The sequence below is a fragment of the Corvus cornix genome, chromosome 4 (assembly GCF_000738735.6).
Source record: "Corvus cornix cornix isolate S_Up_H32 chromosome 4, ASM73873v5, whole genome shotgun sequence".
Lineage (NCBI taxonomy): Eukaryota > Metazoa > Chordata > Aves > Passeriformes > Corvidae > Corvus > Corvus cornix.
Genome location: NC_046334.1, coordinates 29,117,630 through 29,138,117, shown reverse-complemented (window position 1 = coordinate 29,138,117; position 20,488 = coordinate 29,117,630). Strand labels below are relative to the sequence as shown.

The following is a 20,488-nucleotide window of genomic DNA, read 5'->3' as shown; positions in this document are numbered from 1 at the left end:
AGCAGCCTGGCTGCTGTCCTTTCTGTGAAGTTCACATATTGCCAGTGCAGTCATTTTCCAACCACTGCTTCCAGTATTATTGTCTCTTTTAGCTAGATAAACAAACAGCAACTGAAATGCAATGTGAAAAGTGGAAAAAAATCCAAAATAACAAGAAAAAGATATTTTAACGTCTGCTTTTATTAGAGACTTTTGCTGTGGACTTGTGCCTGTAAAATTCTCTTCCCACAGGCTCTGCAAAATTGTGATATTCATAGAGGGTTAAGAATTTTCAAAATACATTCCTTAAAGATTTGTACTGCTTGTTGCTAAGTTACATGACTGCTGATTGTGAAAAAGGACTATTTTTGCATGGGTGATTTGAAGGAAGCATTTCATTTTCCAAGCTTCAGACATTGTACCGTGAGATGAGACCCCTTGTCACATGGTGGCTAATCCAGTCATAATAGCTGGCAACCTGCGTGTACACGCCAGGGTGACCAGCCTCCCCACAGTTCTCACCCCAGCTCACAACACCCCAGACATAGGCCACGTTTTCTGCATCAAAACAGACCAGGGGGCCTCCTGAATCACCTTTGCAACTGTCTGTGGAGCCATCATAAGTACCTGAAGAGGAAATAAAAAGCAAAATTGAGTTAAGATACAAGCTGGCACACAAGGCAGAGCTCAGGAGATTTTTCAGGTTTGTCGCTTCCTGACAGGTGTCTGTCTAATGGTCACCAGTAAAGGAGATTCGGAATCTCTTCAAGTCTGTTACTTACTTCTCATTTCAAGTGCAGGGCCTCTCTTTATACTTGTGGCTGGCCCAAATTCTCATTTGCTTTTTCATCAGTCTTGTTTTACCCAGTGCAATAGGGAACAATTCAGCCACATTGCCAGCTATAAGAAGTAGCCCATAAAGATGGAACAATGTAAAAAGATTTGTAGACTGATTCCTTTGGAAGTGAAGATATAATAATATGTGTACGCCTCTGTGTCTGCCTTTGGTGTCCTCTCTACCCAGTAAGGCATTGTGCAGTCTCATCTGTACAATTATTTTCTTTACCAGCTTTATGAAAACAGATGGGCAGGCATGAGAAGGAGAGCACATGAATCCTGGGATGAGAGGGAGAGCAACTGTCTGTAAGTGCCCCCACTGCATGGTTGGTCCCAGGGCTGCTACCTGGTGCTCCTTTAGGAACACCAGGTAGCAACCCTGAGGCACAAGTGTGCAGGATCCAGTGCCCTTTATGCTTCAGTGCTCACAAACCTACTCATTTGCAGGTCAGCAAATAAGGAAAATTATTTCCAAAAAAATGAAGCAAGATGGATATGATATAAACAGAAATGCTGCTACAGAGCTAGAATGTGATTTTTGCTTTTTTCCTATATACTCAGTAAAAGTTTATGGATTTCTAACACCCTTACTATACTTTTCTGCTTGGTTGACTGTCCTAGTATGAAGGAGTCCATACAAAGCATGACTCCCCAAGCTTTTAAAAATGTAACCTCTTTTTTGAATCTCTACATTTCTGAGAAAGAGTTACGTGAACTTTTCAGAGTTGGGATTACTAATCCTATGAAACAAGATTTTATTGCCTTTAATCAGTTTAATTAATGCTTGGATTACTAACTCCTGTGGATACCAGCCCTTAAAGTTTTTATTTGCATCAGGGATGGAAAGTTAACCCCAGATATCCCCTTTCTGAATGTGTCTCATGTGGTATTGTCATTATCCCCTTGTAGTAAAGTATGATCACTTGAAATATACTGAAGAAAAAAGAGATAAGTTACAGAATTGGTGCAGTAAATAAGCCCCGTATCTTACAGATGACATGCTGAATTTATCATGAATGATTTTGCTTTCATATATGGTTTTTATTTTCTTGTTGAGTAGTTTGTTTAAATAGTGCCTTTACTTTTTGATTTAACAGTTGAAACCATCTGCCCTGTAAGTTGAATACTCACTGCTCTTTTAGTCATGTATTTGGCAACATTTTTTGTCACTTGAGAAGCAAAAATGTGTATTCAAAATCCTCATTTTAATACTACGAGTGGCAACCAGTTTCCTGGCCAGACTACTCTAAGTTTGCAAAGTTAACTGTATTTTCCTGGGATGCAGTGTGGTAGTGGCAAATGTCTAAGCAGATGAATAGTTACATTCTAGTCAACAGGCTGTGTGTTCCAGGACAGGCATTAGCTTAAACATGTTGCTGAATCAGAATCAAATAGAGTAAAGGTAGGAGGTTCAGTAGGCTGTAGAGTGCTTGTGTATTTAGAAAACATAACTCAAATTACATGCAAAAATTTGCCCATATAATCATAGAAACTTGTCATGCTGTCATCTGAACTCTGTTTATGAATACGTATATAATGGTGGATGCCACAGGCTCCAGTGGCTGACATTTTGCCAACAGTGGTGTTGTGGTAGTTGGTTTATTGTCTTCCTTAAGTCTGGAAGATTCCCACCCAGTATATCTGGCCTAAACTGAGACCTTGATGGTAGAAATTATAGTAATAAAATTGATGCTTACCTGCACATGCCATTTTTTTAAAAAATCGTCCTGGATACAATTCAGAACAATTGTGAAATAAATTAACATTTCCCCACTTGAGGATAAATTGTTTTTTGTAATCTAGAAAAGAAAAAAATATTTTCAAAATTTAAAATTGTAAGTACACATTAGACACATTTAATATAATAATTTGAAAGTTAGTTAATTTACTTATTTAGAGAATATTATCTTCAGTATTATAAACCAGAAACCTTAAACTGCCACTAACATTTACCCAATATATTGGCCATATATTTCAAAATAAAAGCAGAGTGGTGTAATTGCAGTGTTAACTACAGTACTTTCATGTGACATTTTCACCCTTTCCATTTCCTTGTATCCCTCAGGGTTTTTTTTCCTGTGTTTTCCATATCAAGGTTTCCAGGCACTTGGAAACTGGTATATTGCTTTCTGTGAAATGGAGATGTGGCTGTGATTCATCCTTATTACCTTTTTTCCAACTTGGCTCTATCTTTGTGGAGTACTTACTGTAGATACAGGTGAATTATGTATTCACAAGTCTAAAGAGATGCTCTATTTTGTTCTGTCTGTTTGCTAGCAATTCCCAACTTTGCATTTGCTGGGTGGATGCTACTGAGTATGGAGAGGAGGAACCTCAAAACCAGGCTGGAACGCTGTGATACAAAACAAATGCTTCCCAAATCTTTGAAAGCATGATTATACTTGGCTTATGTGTCTCTGTGCAAGCTTCTCTGGGCTAAACCCAACCATGGCAGTGACAACATGTGCTGAGTTTCATGACTGCTGGCTGCAGCTCAGATCCTGTTGGGAAGGGGACAGAGGACAAGCTGTGACTGTGGGCCCCCGTGAGCTACCAAACACCATCTGTTACATGTTGTTAACAGGTCTCGACAGCTAATACAATTATTAGATGGACAAAAGGAAAATTTCTTACTGTTGGGGTAGTTTTCATCCAGAGATGTCCTCCATATCAATCTACTAAGTGGCTGAAACAGCAGAGGAAGCAGTACAGAAAAGAGAACCCAACAATGATACCTGAGTGCCAAACCACAGCCTACATTTTCTGTACTCAGCCTCTTCTGACTGCTTTGTGCACAACTATTCTTCAGCCTTTTCAAAATAAAAGCTCATCGCAATTAGAAAATGAGTTATACAAATAATACATTCCTGTAGCAAGCACTAAACCAAATACCTTTCTCTAGTCCCCATCCAGAAACCTTGCATGTGTCACCAGTCTTGAACATGTACTCTGACCAGGGGACACAGGCAGGCATGCTGTTGTCTTCCAGGAAGCATTCTCCATGCTGAGAACTTTTCAGCTCCAGCAGAGCAATGTCATTTTCGTAAGTTGATGCATTGTAATTTTCATGAATTATCACTTGGTTTAGTTTCAAAGTATTTGTCTCTTTGTCGTGGTCTATTGTATGCAGCATTCCAACCCAGACAAGGTAGAGATGGACTCGATTTGCCCTGGAAAAAACCAGCCAAATAAACACAAGAACTTACATTTCAACTGTTTTAAAGCTGTAAACTGTTGCATTTTATCAAAGTTTCTGTAGAATAAAAATTCACATTAGAGACATATATTTTCTTTCTGGACTTAATGCCCAAGTTTTTCTGAAGTGTAGCAAATTCAAGACAGGTGACACATGCTGAGTACTGCAACTAATGCAGAAAATGATGTTAAAGCCAGGCTCTGTTTAGTGTTGTGACAAAAAGAAACCAGGTGTTTATGCTGCTCTGATAATAGAGTAAGCAGATGTGGATGGGACTGGCAAATCTTACATGTCTGCTCTTGGCTTGTTCTGGGGAGTATATGACCCCAGGGACATTCTCTGGGAACAGATCCTGGACTTCCCCAAGGTAGAGATGGAGAAGAGGTCCCTTGTATTTAATTTCAAGCAGAGTGGCTACAGTGGACCTTTCCTGCCTGTCTGCTATCTGACTAAAGTATGCCATGTCTCTTCAAACTCATTGTTACTTTTTATCTTTCTATTCACTGCCAAAACACTCTATTTTCCCTGAATCTTCCTCATTGTTCATGTGGGTGAGTCGGTATTTTAAACTGTTCTGTTCAACAGACAAATAGAAATTAACAAACATGTAGCTGAGAATATCCAAAACAATCTTTTTGCCTTGCAGTAAGAAAATAATTCCCGAGTTTGTTTTTACCTGACACAGTGAGCAGCAGTCAGAACCCAACAGCCACCAATATAAACCCCTCCACAGTACACTGTTGAACCTTCATTGCTGGTGTCTTTAATTGCCACTTGCCAAGGGAATTCACCCTATTCAATCAACAAACACAAATAATGAGAAGTCATTGCAGTTGTACAACTTTTAGTGCATAAAGGGAAAAACATCTCTTGGTATCACCTAATCTCCTTGACTATGTCTGATTTTAAATAAAAGATCTGCTATCCAGAAGTTGTAAATTGGGCTCCATGAGATATAAAGGATTTATATACTAAAATTCAGTAATTTTATTCAATCTTCTGACTTGGTGCAATGCCTCCTTCCCTCCAGCTTTCAGTCATGAAACCCCTTGTAGTCAGAGAAACAGATGTAGGGTCTGACCCTACACTTTTGCTGTATTGTCTTTTAAAGACGCAAATTTTAATTCCATTTTGCCAGAATTGTTATTTTTAGCTGTAGTATTAATTGTTTTTCTGAGTAATTTTCAGTGTCTACTTGTACTATAATGCTCAGTTTTGTAACTCCATATTTTACTTTATAAATTGTGCTTCTCTTTACTTTCATTCAGGGCAACGCCACTACTGCTGCAAAACATGGCATAAGCTGATTTTGTTATTTCCTTAAGTTTAACAGAAGGCAAATAATGCCCATTTAAAGCAATGCTGAATGAACTCATATCTGGTAAGGTTATTTTTTTACCTTTCCTGCAATCTCTCCACCTATGATTCTTTTCCGTCGAGTTAGTGTGTGATTTCTAACACCGCAGTGCACTTGGGGAAGAAGTGTCTTTATCATTTTTCTTTCTTTAACAAAAAGGAAAAATGTATCTCAGAATTCAGGTATACATTCTCTCTATTTGGAGACAGGCTTATCTTTATCTTGAAAATCTGAGTGCTGCAAATATGCCAGCAGCTGAAATAGGAGGAAAACAAAGATGAAAAATTTTGGCATCTGTCTTTGCTTTGAAAATTGTTTGTGTCTTAGCATCACATTACTTCTCTCCCTTTTCCAATGCTGCTTGCATTCCGGTAAATAATTTTAAGGATGTTCCCCTAGGTTTGCTGAGAGTTTACCTCAGCTGGGAGTTCACCAGTTGCCAAAACATGCAGATGTAGGTCCTCAGCCAGGATGAATTATTACCGCGTTCTTGAAATCAGTGAAAAGTGAGACCAACAGTAAATCCCACAGTGTACATTAGTAAATCACAAAGTCAAAATATCTGAGTGTTCTGGATCTGAGGAGCTGGCTGGCAGCTAGAAAGTCACTAATAAGAGGGTATGCTGTTGATTTTGGAGGGCTAATTACACTCACCTTCATCCATACTGTCATTTTCAGCAACTTCTTCTTTGCCTATAGTAGAATAACAAAACACTAAAATTATTGGCAGACATTTACTTAAATCTATGTCTGTGTGCCAAAATTGTGGAACACATTTTAAATGCATAAGGGCATACTGTTCTCATGGAGAGCAATACTCTCCAGCCTGGTGCCTGCTGTTTCCTTTCCTGCTAGGCACTGTTTGGCTGCCTCAGCCTAAAAATGACCTACAGCCAGCAGATACTCATTTATAACTACACAACATCTACTCACTTTCCAAGCCTAGGGAGCCCTTCTTCCAGGAAACCCTGAGAAACTGCCTTTTTTTGTTTGTGATCTCTAAAGAGATGTCCCATTCTTCTCTACCAAAAACCACCAAAATTTCTCCTGCCCCATCAACCTTTGAAACTTTCTAAAAACCAAAGGAGCATTAGGTAACAGGTTTTTGTTTGATTTTTTCCCCCCCAATTTAGATTATGCTGTGTGCCTCCTTTAACGGGGTAAGGGAGGATATTCAACACAAGAGGTAAATTAAATGCTTGCTGAATCTGGTTTGTCAGCTTTTATTCAAACAAAGTGCCCACTGAATTCAGTCCTTAAATGGGGGCTGAGCATTGTGTCTGTTCTCATGTCACTGACAGTAATGTTTACATTTAGAGTTCACTTTACCTGTAGTAATTACCATTTACCAATAGTTTTTACTTTTTTGGCCTTAGACTTTCTCTTATGAGAGCAAGGAAAACATTCTGATTTTAAAACAAAGCATAATCTTTTCAACAGAGAGGGGAACAGCACAGAAGAATTATTATATTGACAAACTAGTTGAATACCTCATTTGTGGGGAAAGTATTCCTGCTCACCCTCTCTACACTTTCTTAAGGGATACCAGTTTGATAGCTGGCCACTTAAACAAAAGACATAATCTGCCTTAAGCTTCCAAAACCATCATCTGTTTTCTTCCTTCCTTTAGTTTTCTTGTCATTCTTTTCCAGAAAGAAAGGAAATAAAATTGTATGACCTTTTCTTCCTCCTGTGCATAACATAACATAGGGAAGACTGATTCTTGCATAATAAATAGTATAATAATATGCATTGTGCAGCCTCTAGTTTAGGGCTGAATGAAAGGAAAGAAACAAAAACATCTTTCAGAAAAAAACCTGCACAGAGAACTCCAGCTTCATCCTCTCCTGTGAGGCAGTCGATATCTTTGTTGCAGACATTCTTATTTGGAATACAGATATTTGACCGACAGTGGAAACTGTTGTTTCTGCACTCTGTAACACAGGAGAATTACAAATGTAAATCACAGGATCATTTGGTTCAGCAACCTCACACTGTCAGAGAGCTTTTTAAAATATAAACCAAATGTATATCCATATTACATGGGACCTGGCTGTTCATAAAGAGATTACAAAAGCAAGCTCTGTGCATGTAAACAAAATGAATACTTGGCTCTCCTCACTTTAAATCTTGAAGTTATAAGACTTGAAAAATGTGGATCCCTGTTACCACTGCAGTACTGTACTGCTAGACTTGGTGTCAGTCCATACCAGTTTCATTCCATAACATGTCCACACTCAACCTCAGCCAAAAGACTTCCAATTTCACCAGCGTTACTGATCACCTCAAATGAGGAACTGATGATGCTTGTGCCAAATCTCACCCTCCCAAATCAGAGACCAAGCTGAGTTTTGGTTGCATGCGCTAAATGCCTAAATGCAGGGTTAGGAATCAAGAGTCCTTTTAGGAAGAGACTGGATGTAATAATTTACTTCTTCTAAAACTCTTGGTTATATGAAAAGGTATTATAAACCTGAGAACCCCTTCCCTTTTAAATCTTGAGATCCCTTTGAATGTTATCAAAAGCAAAGCAGTGCTTGAATTCACGGCAGGGTCTTCTGAGCTAATTTAAAATCTCACGTCAATCTACAATTTAAGGTATTTGTCTTTAATAGAAAATAAGATAGTTCTCTAAAAGTATCCAGATATCCCAATATGATCCAAAGACCACTGAACTCAACTGAAATACTTATTTTGATTTCAGGAAGCATTGTTTTCAGCCCATTCAGCTGAAACAGCACTATTTTTGTCATGTGGAATCCAAATAAATGTCTACTAGATGTATGAAATCACATGTATTTATTTCTTTTTCTAAAATTTCTGTGACCATGTTTCCACAATTATAAGATCAATCTTACTTACAATTGTAACACTACAAAATTAAGGTTATGGAGGGATAATGATGGGATTTGTAATCCACCTTAGCATTGGGCACTGGAAACCCAAATTTTGGAAGTATTCTCCTGCATTCAGGTCATGCTAGATCCATTCCTCATTTCTAATCAGAATTTTTACAGCTGGAATTGCAGATGCTGAAAGAGTGACTTCTCATGAACAAGCAATGTGCCAGGAACTCTTCACAGATGTTCCATGGATGATCTTGCATTAGTAATAAATTTAAGAGAGATCTTCCTTTGGTTTAAAGATAGTTCATTAGAAAACCAGTGTCGTTTAATTACTATTGATTTTTTCCAAGTAAAAATACATTTTCATTCTAACAGGACTCATTTTTTGTATCAATTTTTAACGGCTTCCTAAATAATTTCATTTTATTTCCTCATCCTCTGAGGAAATCCAGATTCTCAAGAGATCACTTGCCTGCTTCAAAACTGTATTTTATGCCTTCTTTTTTGCCCTTCCTTATACATAAACTATGGTTTGATTGCTTTGATGTAGTGACTTACTGGACAACAGAATTTAGCTGTTACATCACTGTAAAAATTCTTTGTGGGTGGTTTTCTGCTGAAATTAGTACGAAACACCTGACAAAGGAAATTCTTACCTCTACAGCACAGTTCATCACTCAGGTCTCCACAGTCATTGATTCCATCACAGGTTTTATTCAGAGAAATGCACTTCTTGTTGACACATTGAAACTCCCCATCTGAACAAACTGTGCAGCAAGATGAAAATGAAGTTAGTGTGGAATTGACTGTAGGTTCATAATTGCCCAGGGAAATACTCTGCCTGCATATTTGATTCTGTCAGCAGTTTGGCCTATCAGCAGTAGGTATGCTGGGGCCCAGTCAGGTAAATAGGAATATTTTTTTAGTGTTTTGTTTGCCTTTTCATGAGGGTTTCAGTGTGACCATTTATTTTCTTCCTCCAAATTCCAGTAGTCTGGCAAAAGGGAATTTAATTTCTTCTAATGAAAGGACTGGCAAGGACTAAACCAGAAATGACCAGTTCAAACCCACTGCAAATGATTCAAGGAACTAGGATGATGGAGGTTCCTCCTCTAGAAAGAACTCATCAAGAACCTGTGAATAACTACTTTTGTAAGAGAAACCTGAGATGATTCATAGCTTTTCTAGTCAGCAGCATCTCAGGCTGATCCTCAGCAGTCCCAGAGAAAGCTCACTGCAGAGAATGAAAAGCTGTTAGAATTCTAAACAAGGCCTTGATTCCCCTTTTATCAGTGAGAAACTGAGGAGTCCTAAACCCCCCATGAGACACCAGCAGTTTCACCATAGCCATGTTTGTGTGGCTGCAGTGCTCCTGGTGTGCTAATGGACCTCCCTCAGTGAGCACGACAGTGTCACCTGGCTGCCCACCAGTTAACCCGGGAGAGATAAGACTTGTGGGATACAATATACCTTGGTACCCTTGGAAGGGATGGTGGAACAAACAGAACCATGTGTAAAATAATTTTCCTTTGGGGAAATACCTGTAAAAACACTTCAGGAGCAACAGTGATTTTTCAAACTTGCAAACTCAAGACTGTCTTGACTCCAGATTGCCTCAATTATCTTAAAGTATGCAAAATTATGATTTAAAATAATCAAAGGGTTTCAGTGCAGGTTTTCTGTGGCTGAGAGTTCAGCAAACTAGGTCCTCATTATTTAAAATAAACTTAAAATGTAAAAACACCGAAGGGATAATAAACTAAAAGAACTACTAACCTCTGAGATTTTCTTGGCACTGCAGGCTAACAAGTCCCTCATTACTATCTCTTGATTTCATCTCTGTGTGACATTCAGCAAGACTTGTCTCCAGGCCCCTGCAACTTATTTGCAGACAGTGCAATGAATTTAAGGCAGATTCTGTGATGCTGGAATTGGTTTGGTAATATTCAGCACCTCTGTGAAGATACAAATAATAATAACAAATTATATCATTTCACCATGGATTGTGCACTGCTTTTATTGTTTAGAATTTATATGATTTCCCTCAATGTCAAAGAATTTTGGTCATGGCTAAGAAAAAGAGCAGATTTCCCATGGAGTTGTCTAGGGGTAAATGGGAGATGTTTACTTTGGAAGAAAAAGTGCTAATTTTTGCAGGTTGCTACCTAGAACTGTCCCCAAATCCATATGTAGCTCTATGAAAGACACTGTGTATCATGATGGATAGAAAAGTCTCCTTATGCAGCAAAACTTGTAAGCTCAGATCTCTATCTCTGTGTGGACATGGGTGAGCCATAACCTGGAAACCATCCTGCATGGGGTCAGCTATCCTTGGTGCCATCAAAACCAGTGAATATTGAGGAAGCTCAGGCCACTGCACGGCTGGGATTGATAAATTTTCATCTTTCTTGGTTTTACCTGAGCAGTATTCTCCTAACAGTGTATGTATGCCCTACCTTAAAGAAATATGGATCGAGTAAATAAGTAACTAGAGAGGCTTTCAGTGAGACTCCAGGGCTCAGTACTCTGTCCCAGGGCAAACCTTTATCTGCTATTTAAAGCTACACTGATCAGGACTAGGAAATACTTCCTTTTCACCCAGAGAGGCACTGCAATAGCAGTTTCAGATTTTTGGGGACATTTTTAGGGTTTTTTTTCCATAAGGTTGGGGAAGCAAGTCTACCTAAGTTAAATTAGTTGTACAGGTGTAAAATTATTATGTACAGGATACAGAGGTGACTCTATGAGGAGCTGAATATGCAACTTGGGTCATCAGTGTGGTCACAGGAAAAAAAACAAGTTCTGTGGGGCTTCAGCCATCCCTGGGGCCAGGGCAAGCAGTGGCAGCAGGGTAAGGGGTGAAGGGAAAAACCCCATGCTCAGGTTCTTGTTAGTCTGGCTGGTGTAAGTGGCAAAACAGAGCTGTACCCTATTGTCAGCTGTCCTGAGAAACCTTTCTCTGCACACAGATCGTGGCTCAGAGCTACCTGGGGATGCTCCATCCATGCACTTTCCCTAACACAGGCCTGAGAAAACACCTCCAATTGGTCTTCATCTTTATTTTAAAGTAAAACAATTATGGTTTGCATAGTTGTAACCTGTAACAGAACACAAAAATTGTTTTGGCTCTCACTCTCAGGTGTCAGTTTAAGAAGTTTTATCAGAATATTGTAGCCAATACACTGTTCATGAGTTTTCTGTTTTAACAGTTGGCTGTGACTGACACTTCTGTAAGCATCACTACTTTTTCAGATCCCTTGCAGTTATCCAGAGATAAATTCCCCAGACTTACAATTCAAAGCCAAGGTGCCTGCAAGCCACATTTGCTTCATTCATAGTCCACTCACTAGCGCATACAAAACTTTCTTCCTTGTGATTCACAGGTTTTACTCGAAGCAAACTTGAATCTTCATGACCCAGAGAGACTGAAAATGTTTCTTAAAACATAAAAAAAAGAGAGAAATGAAAAAAATCCCGAAACAAAATCATATTATATAGATGTATCTAGTAGAAAGACAGCACAATACCAAATCAGGACTGATTTTGTATTTACAGCTGAAGTTCATATGGAAAGAACACTAGATTGGGAATCTGAAGTTTCAGGTATTATTCCTGAATTTTCTGAGCATTGACTTTGTGTCTTTGAGCCTGCTACTTTTTCAGAGTATGCCAGTTTAAGGACAAATGAGGGTAATGGGTACATAAGAGTACCTGAACGTCTACCAAGAACAGGTTGCATTTTAGTATAATAACCTTCTTTAGGGGACTTTTGGTAACCAACCAATAATACTTGAAGTGAGAGGGCCAGATCCTGCTTCTATGACCTGTGTAGCAAAATGCCTGCAGCAATCTGTGTAACAAAATCAGCAGGAGGATGACCTGGGCCTGTCAATCACTTTATTTTTTTATGAAAATCAACAGATACTGCCCATTTTCAGTGACTTTTCATTTTCTGTTTGATTTGTTACTAGTGCAAGAAAATCAACAGACTTTCTGAGCTGTAAATAGTGTAAGCATCTCCTTAGCCACCCATGACTGATAAATTCTGGAAAAGGAGGTGTTAATACCTTTAGGCATGCATGTTCCCTTGTGCAGGAACTTTGCTTTGGGCTGTTGACACTCATAGCTCTTCAGCTGACAGTAGGTACGGAAGTTCTTTCCACTGGTGGAACAAACTGCAGAGCCATTCTTTGGGCACTGGTAGGGAAGCTTACAAAGGCATTTTCCCTCCACACATCGTTCCCATGGCTGACAAAAAACTTTTTTACAGGACTTGTGGGTGTATTGGTTGCTTAAGCATTCTCTTATGAGGTAGGTGTCTTGCTCAGCTGGCTGGGCAGGCTTAACCTGTCGAAAGGGGGTTTTTTCAGCATTAAATGCTGCATTCTGCAAGGCACACACACAAAAAAAAAAAAATTAAAATAAAAGCAAGATTAGGGACTGCATCAAGAGTTTTGCAGATCTCTTCACTGACCTCAGCAAGTGTCCATTCGTAAGCCTTTCCAATCTAACCAAAAGTTGCTAAATGCCATTTATAGTGTTTATCCCCTTGTCTTGGCCACCTTGTCTTCCTGTTTTCCTGAACACTTTTTTTCTTTTTGGGTCATTTACCTGGTGTGATGTTCACTCTCACTGATCTCCCCCAAACTTTATACTCTTTACTTTTCAAACATCAACTGAAGTGCAGAGCAGATTATAAACATTTAGGAATTTAAGCACCAGAAAGTGAAAAAAATAGCAGTTTGGGGGGTTTTTTCCTAAGATTTGTTTTATTGGCCTGGTTGACTTTGGATTTAAATATCACCAGTAAGTATTTATGAACTACTTACTAGCAAATAAATCTATAATTAATGATTTGTTTTGCAGAGTCCATATGAGTGCTCAAATAACAAGTATCTCAAGTATCTGAAAGCAATTTGAAAATTGAATGCTCTTCCTTATCAACTTTTTTCCTGTATCTTGCACAGCAGTGGATTTGCAGGGTGGTTGCTGGCCATCACTGGACTGCAGATACAGATTCTGACCCCCTTCCTCTGACAGCCTCTGGGTGAGTGGCTCTGCACCTGTGTTTGTGCAGCTCTCTGGTGACTTCAGTGCTGGCTGGATGCTTTTGCTTACTAAGATCTGTGGGTAGTATGAATGATGAAACATGAAAAATATATATGGATGGGCTCTGTGTGAAAATGGGAGAGAAACGTTAGTCCTCGAATGTGATTTATCAGCTTTGACTGAGTCAACTGAATCAATAGAGCTGAAGTTTAAAGTTCTCATGAGGAAATCCTGGCCACAGTAAAGTCAGTGAGGATGTTGTTGGGGCAGAATTTAATCCAATACCTCTCCTTTTCACGGTTGTATAATCTAATTGAATTCTTCCTGCTGTTCTGGGGTCAGTAGGATCCAAACTGCGAGCCAGATCCGGCTTGGCATAACTCCCATACTGTGTTAGGTGTTCCTCCTCACCGGGAACAACAGGTGCTGATTTTTATCTCAGGACTTCTCTGAAAGACTTGGGTTGTGCTGAATGCTCAGCCCAGACCGGCTTTCCTGGGCACTTCTGCCCGAAGACAACCCGCAGCAAACCTTCTGGCAGTGGGACATACCACGCTGCCGTGTTACAAGGCTGCAATCCCGCTTCTCAAAAAAGGGAGGCAGGGAAAATTGCAGCACCTTTCTCTGGTCAGCCTTGCTTGCAAATTTGATTTAGGATAGGCTCATGATTAAAATATTTTCCAGAAACCTGTTAGCATAAGCCCCGGATAGAATCAAAACATGAAAGAGAAATAGCAAACTTCACACATTCAGGCTGGGCTAAAACAAATGTATGAAACACAAATACTATGAAAGGAAACTTTTTTTAAAAACTCAACTGGTTTTGCTTTTATAACAATAAACTGTTTATTAAAGGTTTTAATAAATTACTGCTAACACAATAAAACGTATCTTACCTCTGATCCACAAAGACAAAGGAGACACAAGAAAACCAAGCAAACTGGGAGCATTCGCATGATGAGATTTTTATCTCCCTTCCTAGACAAATTCCTGTGGCTGGGATTCTTTTGAGTGTCAGCTGTTAGATTTGTGTTTAATTTTTAGCCACTAGAAAAATATTTTGAAGCGTGTTTAGAAATAAAGTACAGGAGCCTCAACTATTAACTGATAAATCTGTTCAAAAGATCCTGCCTTAACTGGTTTTATGTACACGTAAGTGTATGGCGAGATAACCAAAGTAAAGCCTTTGAAGTAAATGATTAAAAGGAAGCGCTTGTGAGGGTTACACTTTTCTTTTCTTTGCCCAGAGGAGTGCGATCGATCCGTCCCACGGGCTCGCCGCGCTGCTGTGTGCCCGGTTCCTGTGACAGACGGATGTTCCCCGCAGGGTACCCACGCCAGGCGCTCCCGCCGCTCCCACACGGCACGCTGCCATTGCCTCCCTCGGCAATTTAAGGCCCTTCGCGACAGTGTCGGCCGGCAGGTGCCCTTTCATTTACGGCAGGCAGCCTCGCTTGCGGCAGCGCGGGAGTTTCCGGGCGGGGCCGGCGCGCACGTGCAGGTACGTCCCGCGCGGGAGGGGATGGACGCTGCCGTGGCCGTCTGTCCGTCCCTCCGTCTGTCCGCCAGCCCTCGGGGAATAGCCCCGGGAACCGGCGTCCCCGCGCGTCCCGAGGGCCCCGTGAGGCACCGCGGGTGCGCCCCCCGTGCGGCTGAGCCCGAGGAGTGCGGCCCGTGGGAACCTCCTGAGGTTTAACGGGAACGAGTGGAAGGGTCGGGGCGACCCCCGGCATCACCACAGGCTGGGGGGATGGACAGAGGAAGAGCAGCCCTGCCGGGAAGGACTTTGGGGTGCTGGTGGGTGAGAGGCTGGACATGACCCAGCAATGGGCACTCAGCCCGGAGAGCCAGACGTGTCCTGGGCTGCATCCAAAGCAGTGTGGGCAGCAGGGCCAGGGAGGGGATTCTGCCCCTCTGCTCTGCTCTGGTGAGACCCCACCTGCAGTGCTGCATCCAGCTCTGGGGCCCCCAGCATAGGAAAGACGTCGAGTTTTTGGAGCAGAGCCAGAGGAGGCCACGAAGATGGTCACAGGGCTGGAGCACCTCTACTCTGCAGTCAGGCAGAGAGTGGGGATTGTTCAACCTGGAGAAGAGAAGGCTCTGGGGAGATTTTACAGCAGCCTTCCAGTGCCTGAAGGAGGCTACAGCAGAGCTCGAGAGGGACTTTTTGCAAGGGCACTTTGGGATAGAATAAGAGAAAGCAGTTTTAAACTGAAAGGGGATAGTTGAGATTGGATATTGGGAAGGAATTCTTTACTGTGAAGGTGATGAGATACTGGAACAGGTTGCCCAGAAAAGTTATGGATGCCCCATCCCAGGGAGTGTTCAAGGCCAGGCTGGGTGGGGCCCTGAGCAACCTGTGGAAGATCTCCCTGCATGTAGCAGGGGGATTGGAAGTAGGTGATCTTTAGGATCCCTTCCAACCCAAACTATTCTATGATGTTCTCACTTTGTGCCATTTACTTGTGGGGCTGGAGAGTGTCACCAGCCTTTGTACAGATGAGTGAAAAAGATGCTGGTCACTGCTAGTCACTTGTTGCAGGTGGATGTTGCAGGGGATGACATCTTGGGTGTAAACTTGATTTTTCATAGGCCAGCATGTTTTAAGTGAGGATTGAAAAGGACTAATCATTAGATTAACAAACAAGGCTGACAGGAGACTGTAATTTGTACAGCAAATCAAATGTGACACATCTTTTATATCTTAAACAACTGATTTTTGTGCACAATGTAGGAAACAGTAGAGAATGTCTTTTCGTGGAAGAGGAGGTGGAGGAGGAAGAGGAGGTGGCTTCAATCGTGGAGGAGGTGGTGGTGACAGAGGTGGCTTTAACCGTGGTGGACGAGGTGGCTTTGGACGGGGAGGTGGAAGAGGAGGCTTCAACAGAGGAGGATATGACCAGGGCCCTCCAGAAAGGGTAGTTTGTAAGTTACATGGAGAAACTTCATTTATTTAATTTAGAATGACTGCTCCAGATCTTTAGCTTATTTGTTCTTTATTTCAGTATTGGGAGAGTTCATGCATCCCTGTGAAGATGACATTGTTTGTAAATGTAAAACAGAAGAAAACAAGGTGCCTTATTTCAATGCCCCAGTGTACTTGGATAATAAGGAGCAGATTGGCAAAGTGGATGAAATCTTTGGACAGCTGAGAGACTTTGTATCCTTCCAAAAAAAAAAGTGTGACCTACAATATTTGTTTTTTAAAAATTGATTGGATATTAAATGGGATTTCTCTAGGATTTTAAAATCATTCAGTATTTGGCTGCCAGTTATATGTGAACAGACACAAGTGTAGCTGCAACTGTTGGTGTCAACAGGTGCTTCATTCACATTAAGTGCCTGTCTTAGAGCTTTTTTGATATGACAGAGTACTTTAAGTCAATCAGAGTTTTTCACTCCGTACCAGTACTGATGATGTGTTTTGGATCCATGCTGGTTCGAGTTGTTACTTTCTCTGGCCAACTTACCAAATTTTCTTCTATAGGTTACTAAGCCATAACAGGATTGGATCAAGGGACTGGGGATTTTTTTTGTGCATTAGGGGACCTTGGTCGTGCTCCAGCTCATTATTTAATTATAGTGAGTTTGTACTAAGATGTCCTGTTGCTCATCATCCAGTTTATTACTTAACCTGCCCGTAAAAGTGGGGTGTGCCAGGACATTTTCTGGAAAAGCCAGCTTGACACAGAGATATTCTGTGTCTCTGCCAGATGGACAGAATCCATGACAAACGCAGGATACCTGGGAGAGTAACCCTGTAACATGTCAGTAAGACTCAGCCTGTGTTGGTTGGTTGAGCATCAGTCACTAACTGCATGCATTTTCCTCTCCCACATTAAATGTGAAGTAAAATATGCAGGTTTAAATCACTTTCATGCTCTGAATGTATTGATTTGCAGATTTATTTTTTTGTACCAGAATTATTTGAATTGCAGAGCCTTGTTTTCTTCCTGCAGTAGCATTTGAAGAAAATATCTTACGGATTTTGCAGCTCCTTGCTTCCCCATTTCATTTAGATTATAAGTAAGCAGAGTTGGCCAGCAGCTTTTTTGATCTTGGGAACTGCATAGCAAAGTCCTTCCACACTGGAGGGCCAAAGGATTTGCACAAGGCTGCACGTGGGGTCACAGAGTGTCTGCCAGTTCCCTGTAGGATGAGGCTGGGCATGTGGTGTCCAGCAGTCCCTGCTGGCTCATGCCTTTGCACAGCCAGGCACTCAGCAGCAGCAGCAGCAGAGCCCCTGCAGCATGTGAATTGTTCCAGATGAGCCTTGAGGTCACCCTGGGGCTAAAGAGGTCATCACTTGCTATGCAAGTGTGTTTCTTTACAGTTATGCTTTTGCACTGGTATGTTCTTCCTTATGCCTTCGTGCATAGAAGGAAAAAGTTTTTTACCACAAAATACCACATTTGTCACTGTGAAAAAAACAAAGAAATTAGAAATAGTTTCTGTTGATCTTTTAATTGCAATTGTGATGAAATTTAGCTGAATTTATAAAATACTAACTTAGAAAATGTCTGAATGTTCCTTCCATATACGGATCAAAATCACAGTTTTTACCGTTTTATTACTGCAATGCTCCTTAAATAAACTAACAGTATTTTTCAGTGAAGCTGTCTGAGAACATGAAAGCCTCTTCATTTAAAAAGATGCAAAAGGTTAGCCAATCTCAATAACAGAATTTTACTGTATGTCATCAGTTAGATAATTCTACTCTGTCAGCAGATAATAAAAAGCTTTATTAAGCTTTTAAGCTGACTGTCCTTTGTCAACATAGGCAATAATGTCCCCTTCCTTTTCAGTTTTGTATTTGCCATGTTATTCCTTCTCCCTTCCCCACAAGAAAAGATGTAACCAATGAAAATCACACAAATATCACCTACATTTTAGCAGCTTTTTAATTCTGTGATTTACTACTTGTGTACTTTATTTGGCTGTTTGCAGAGGACAGTTTGGCATAATGGGGTAAGACCAAATTGTGGGTATTTGTAAAGGGAGATACTAATGTGCTTTTTAGTCTTGGTATTCTGAAAGCCTAATGGAAGTCTCTTCCTGCAGTTTTACATTGATCCAGCAAAGCTGCTACCCCTTCAGAGATTTTTGCCAAGGCCCCCTGGAGAAAAAGGTGCTCCCAGGGGAGGTGGTAGAGGAGGACGTGGTGGTGGACGTGGGGGAGGAAGAGGCGGTGGTAGAGGTAAGATCACAAGAATGAAAACTGCAGAATGTTGGATTTATTTGAGGTGCCATGGGTTATTCTGGTCATTTGTTTTGTGGACTCTTTGTGTTGGTGGTTTTTTTTTTTTTTAAAGCTGCTGGTAAGTACTTGAATATCAACAGCTGTATTGCAAAGAAAAACGTTATTTATGTTTCTGTTTGACTTAATAGAAAAGGCAGTGATACGTCAAGACCTAGGCTTCTGAGCTGCCTAAGTAACAGCTCCAAAGCACAGGGAGGAGAGAATGCTGATTTATAACAAAGGCAGAAAGCTTTTTGAACATCCCCTGTGATGTACTCTTCAATTAAAACTGAAGTTTATTTTTTCTTACATCGCAGTATCTGGCCTCTTTTCCATACCCTGCCCCATTGCAGCAAGGTGTAAGTGTTTCAAAGTGGTTTGGTTTGTTTGTTTTAATATTCTGTTGAGTTGTAATTAATAAATAATAATTACTAATAGTTGTAATCAATTGCTGGTTAATATATGTAATTAATTTTTTGCCCTTGTGAAAGAAGGTCTCTTCAGTATTTTGGACATGGTGTATCAGATATTTAAAAATGCTTAACATGCTGCAGATGGTCCCTAGAAGAGACAAGGTACTAGTAGTTGACCTGGTAACTGCGCAGCAGTTGACAGTTTCTGGTTTTTTGTTGTTGTTCATTTCATTTCAGATGCTGTCAATGAAATAAATTGTTGTGCATAATCAAGAATTTATATGCTCCTCAAAGGGTAATTTCTTTCTTCTGTTTAGGAGGATTTGGAGGAGGCAGAGGTGGAGGAAGAGGAGGAGGATTCAGAGGAGGTAGAGGTGGTGGAGGAGGATTCAGAGGAGGAAGAGGTGGTGGAGGAGGCTTTCGGGGTGAGTGTGTGGGTTTATCTTTCAGGAATAAGAATAGCTCCTGATTTCTAAAGCTTGTAAATATTAAACAGAATGTTGTTTTTTTTAATGTCTTGTAGATGTTTGTAGTTCTGTGCAAGAGATTTCTGTGCATCCCAGTAGCTTGAACTGAAGCACAGTACTCTGCATTTGTTGATATGTGTATAAAACCATGTTAGATTTTTGCATTTTATTCCATCAGCTCATTCAGTGTTGTGTAAAGAATTTGCTTTAAATGCAACTAAGATATAAATTGTTTGATGTATTTTTCCTTTCTCTTAAAATAGGAAGAGGACATTAAAAATGGAGCCATGAAGTATGTCCTCATTCATATCATGTCATCTGCAGAAGCAAAGAACCTTGAAAAATTCTTGTAAAGGACCCTGAAAATCTTTTTTATAAAGAACTTGAAGCTACAAATGACAATTATTTTTACACTTCATGACTGTTGACGGATGCATGAGGAGAGTGTAGCCCCAGGCGAAGAGCTGAAGACTGCTCAGAATATCTGTAAACTAAGCCAGGATTCGATGTTATTCTTAAACTGTTTGTTTCTGACAAGCAGTGCAGTCAATGCTTGACTCCATGTTGGAGTTTGGAGTAAACAATCAATTGAAATGGGTTTTCCAGAGACCTTACAGGTTCACTGCATGCACATACTTCAGTGTGAGCCTGTGCATGACTGATCCCTGGTCCTCATCCTCCTTCTACATCGAATCTTCCGGGCTGCTCTGAAATGGACATGCTGTTTTAACAACCTTTGTGAACCTTTTTGTATAAATTAAATTTCGAACTTCCGTGTTGATAATTTCTTTTAAATGCATAGTAATGTACAGAAGAAAAGACAGCAAAGTATATTTTGTTAATTTTTCTATATAAATATTAATGAAAGCCGAAGGCATTAAGACACAGTCTTCTTTGAAGCTGCTGTCTAATGAACAAGACAAGGTTAATACTATACGTCAGTCATCTAATGGTATCTAATTACACTGATATTAAAATGCTAAGGGTTTTTAACTGGCCCTGCATCCCCCCTTAGCCTGTTCCTCTTGAGGTTTTGATGTCCTGGTACTGTACCTCTGTGGTGCTCTGGGCTTGTGTAGGGTTAGATTAAATAGCCCATCATAGG

General features: G+C 40.4%; 2 protein-coding genes across 5 annotated transcripts; one reads left to right on the top strand and one right to left on the bottom strand.

Annotated features, from left to right (window-relative positions):
- Nucleotides 1-160: 160 nt before the first annotated feature.
- On the bottom strand, nt 161-14,513 carry CFI (complement factor I). Of its 2 annotated transcripts, none has more exons than XM_010411727.3 (12): nt 14,161-14,513; nt 12,283-12,601; nt 11,508-11,652; nt 9,992-10,170; nt 8,872-8,982; nt 7,187-7,303; nt 6,024-6,062; nt 5,412-5,515; nt 4,689-4,804; nt 3,709-3,986; nt 2,514-2,615; nt 161-606 (listed from the first exon to the last, which is right to left on the bottom strand). In XM_010411727.3, exons 1-12 carry the CDS (start codon nt 14,218-14,220, stop codon nt 389-391), a joined length of 1,788 nt encoding a protein of 595 aa, XP_010410029.1. In that variant the 5' UTR covers nt 14,221-14,513; the 3' UTR covers nt 161-388. The 2 variants fall into 2 exon arrangements, with proteins under 2 accessions (XP_010410029.1, XP_010410030.1); XM_010411728.3 differs by having other exon boundaries at nt 12,283-12,562.
- Nucleotides 14,514-14,640: 127 nt separating this feature from the next.
- On the top strand, nt 14,641-20,156 carry GAR1 (GAR1 ribonucleoprotein). Of its 3 annotated transcripts, none has more exons than XM_039551490.1 (7): nt 14,641-14,765; nt 15,999-16,189; nt 16,270-16,424; nt 17,866-17,925; nt 18,326-18,461; nt 19,234-19,341; nt 19,647-20,156. In XM_039551490.1, exons 2-7 carry the CDS (start codon nt 16,012-16,014, stop codon nt 19,658-19,660), a joined length of 651 nt encoding a protein of 216 aa, XP_039407424.1. In that variant the 5' UTR covers nt 14,641-14,765; nt 15,999-16,011; the 3' UTR covers nt 19,661-20,156. The 3 variants fall into 3 exon arrangements, with proteins under 3 accessions (XP_039407424.1, XP_039407426.1, XP_039407425.1); XM_039551491.1 differs by lacking the exon at nt 14,641-14,765 and adding an exon at nt 14,780-15,061; XM_039551492.1 differs by lacking the exon at nt 19,647-20,156 and having other exon boundaries at nt 18,821-19,267.
- The last annotated feature ends 332 nt before the right edge of the window (nt 20,157-20,488 follow it).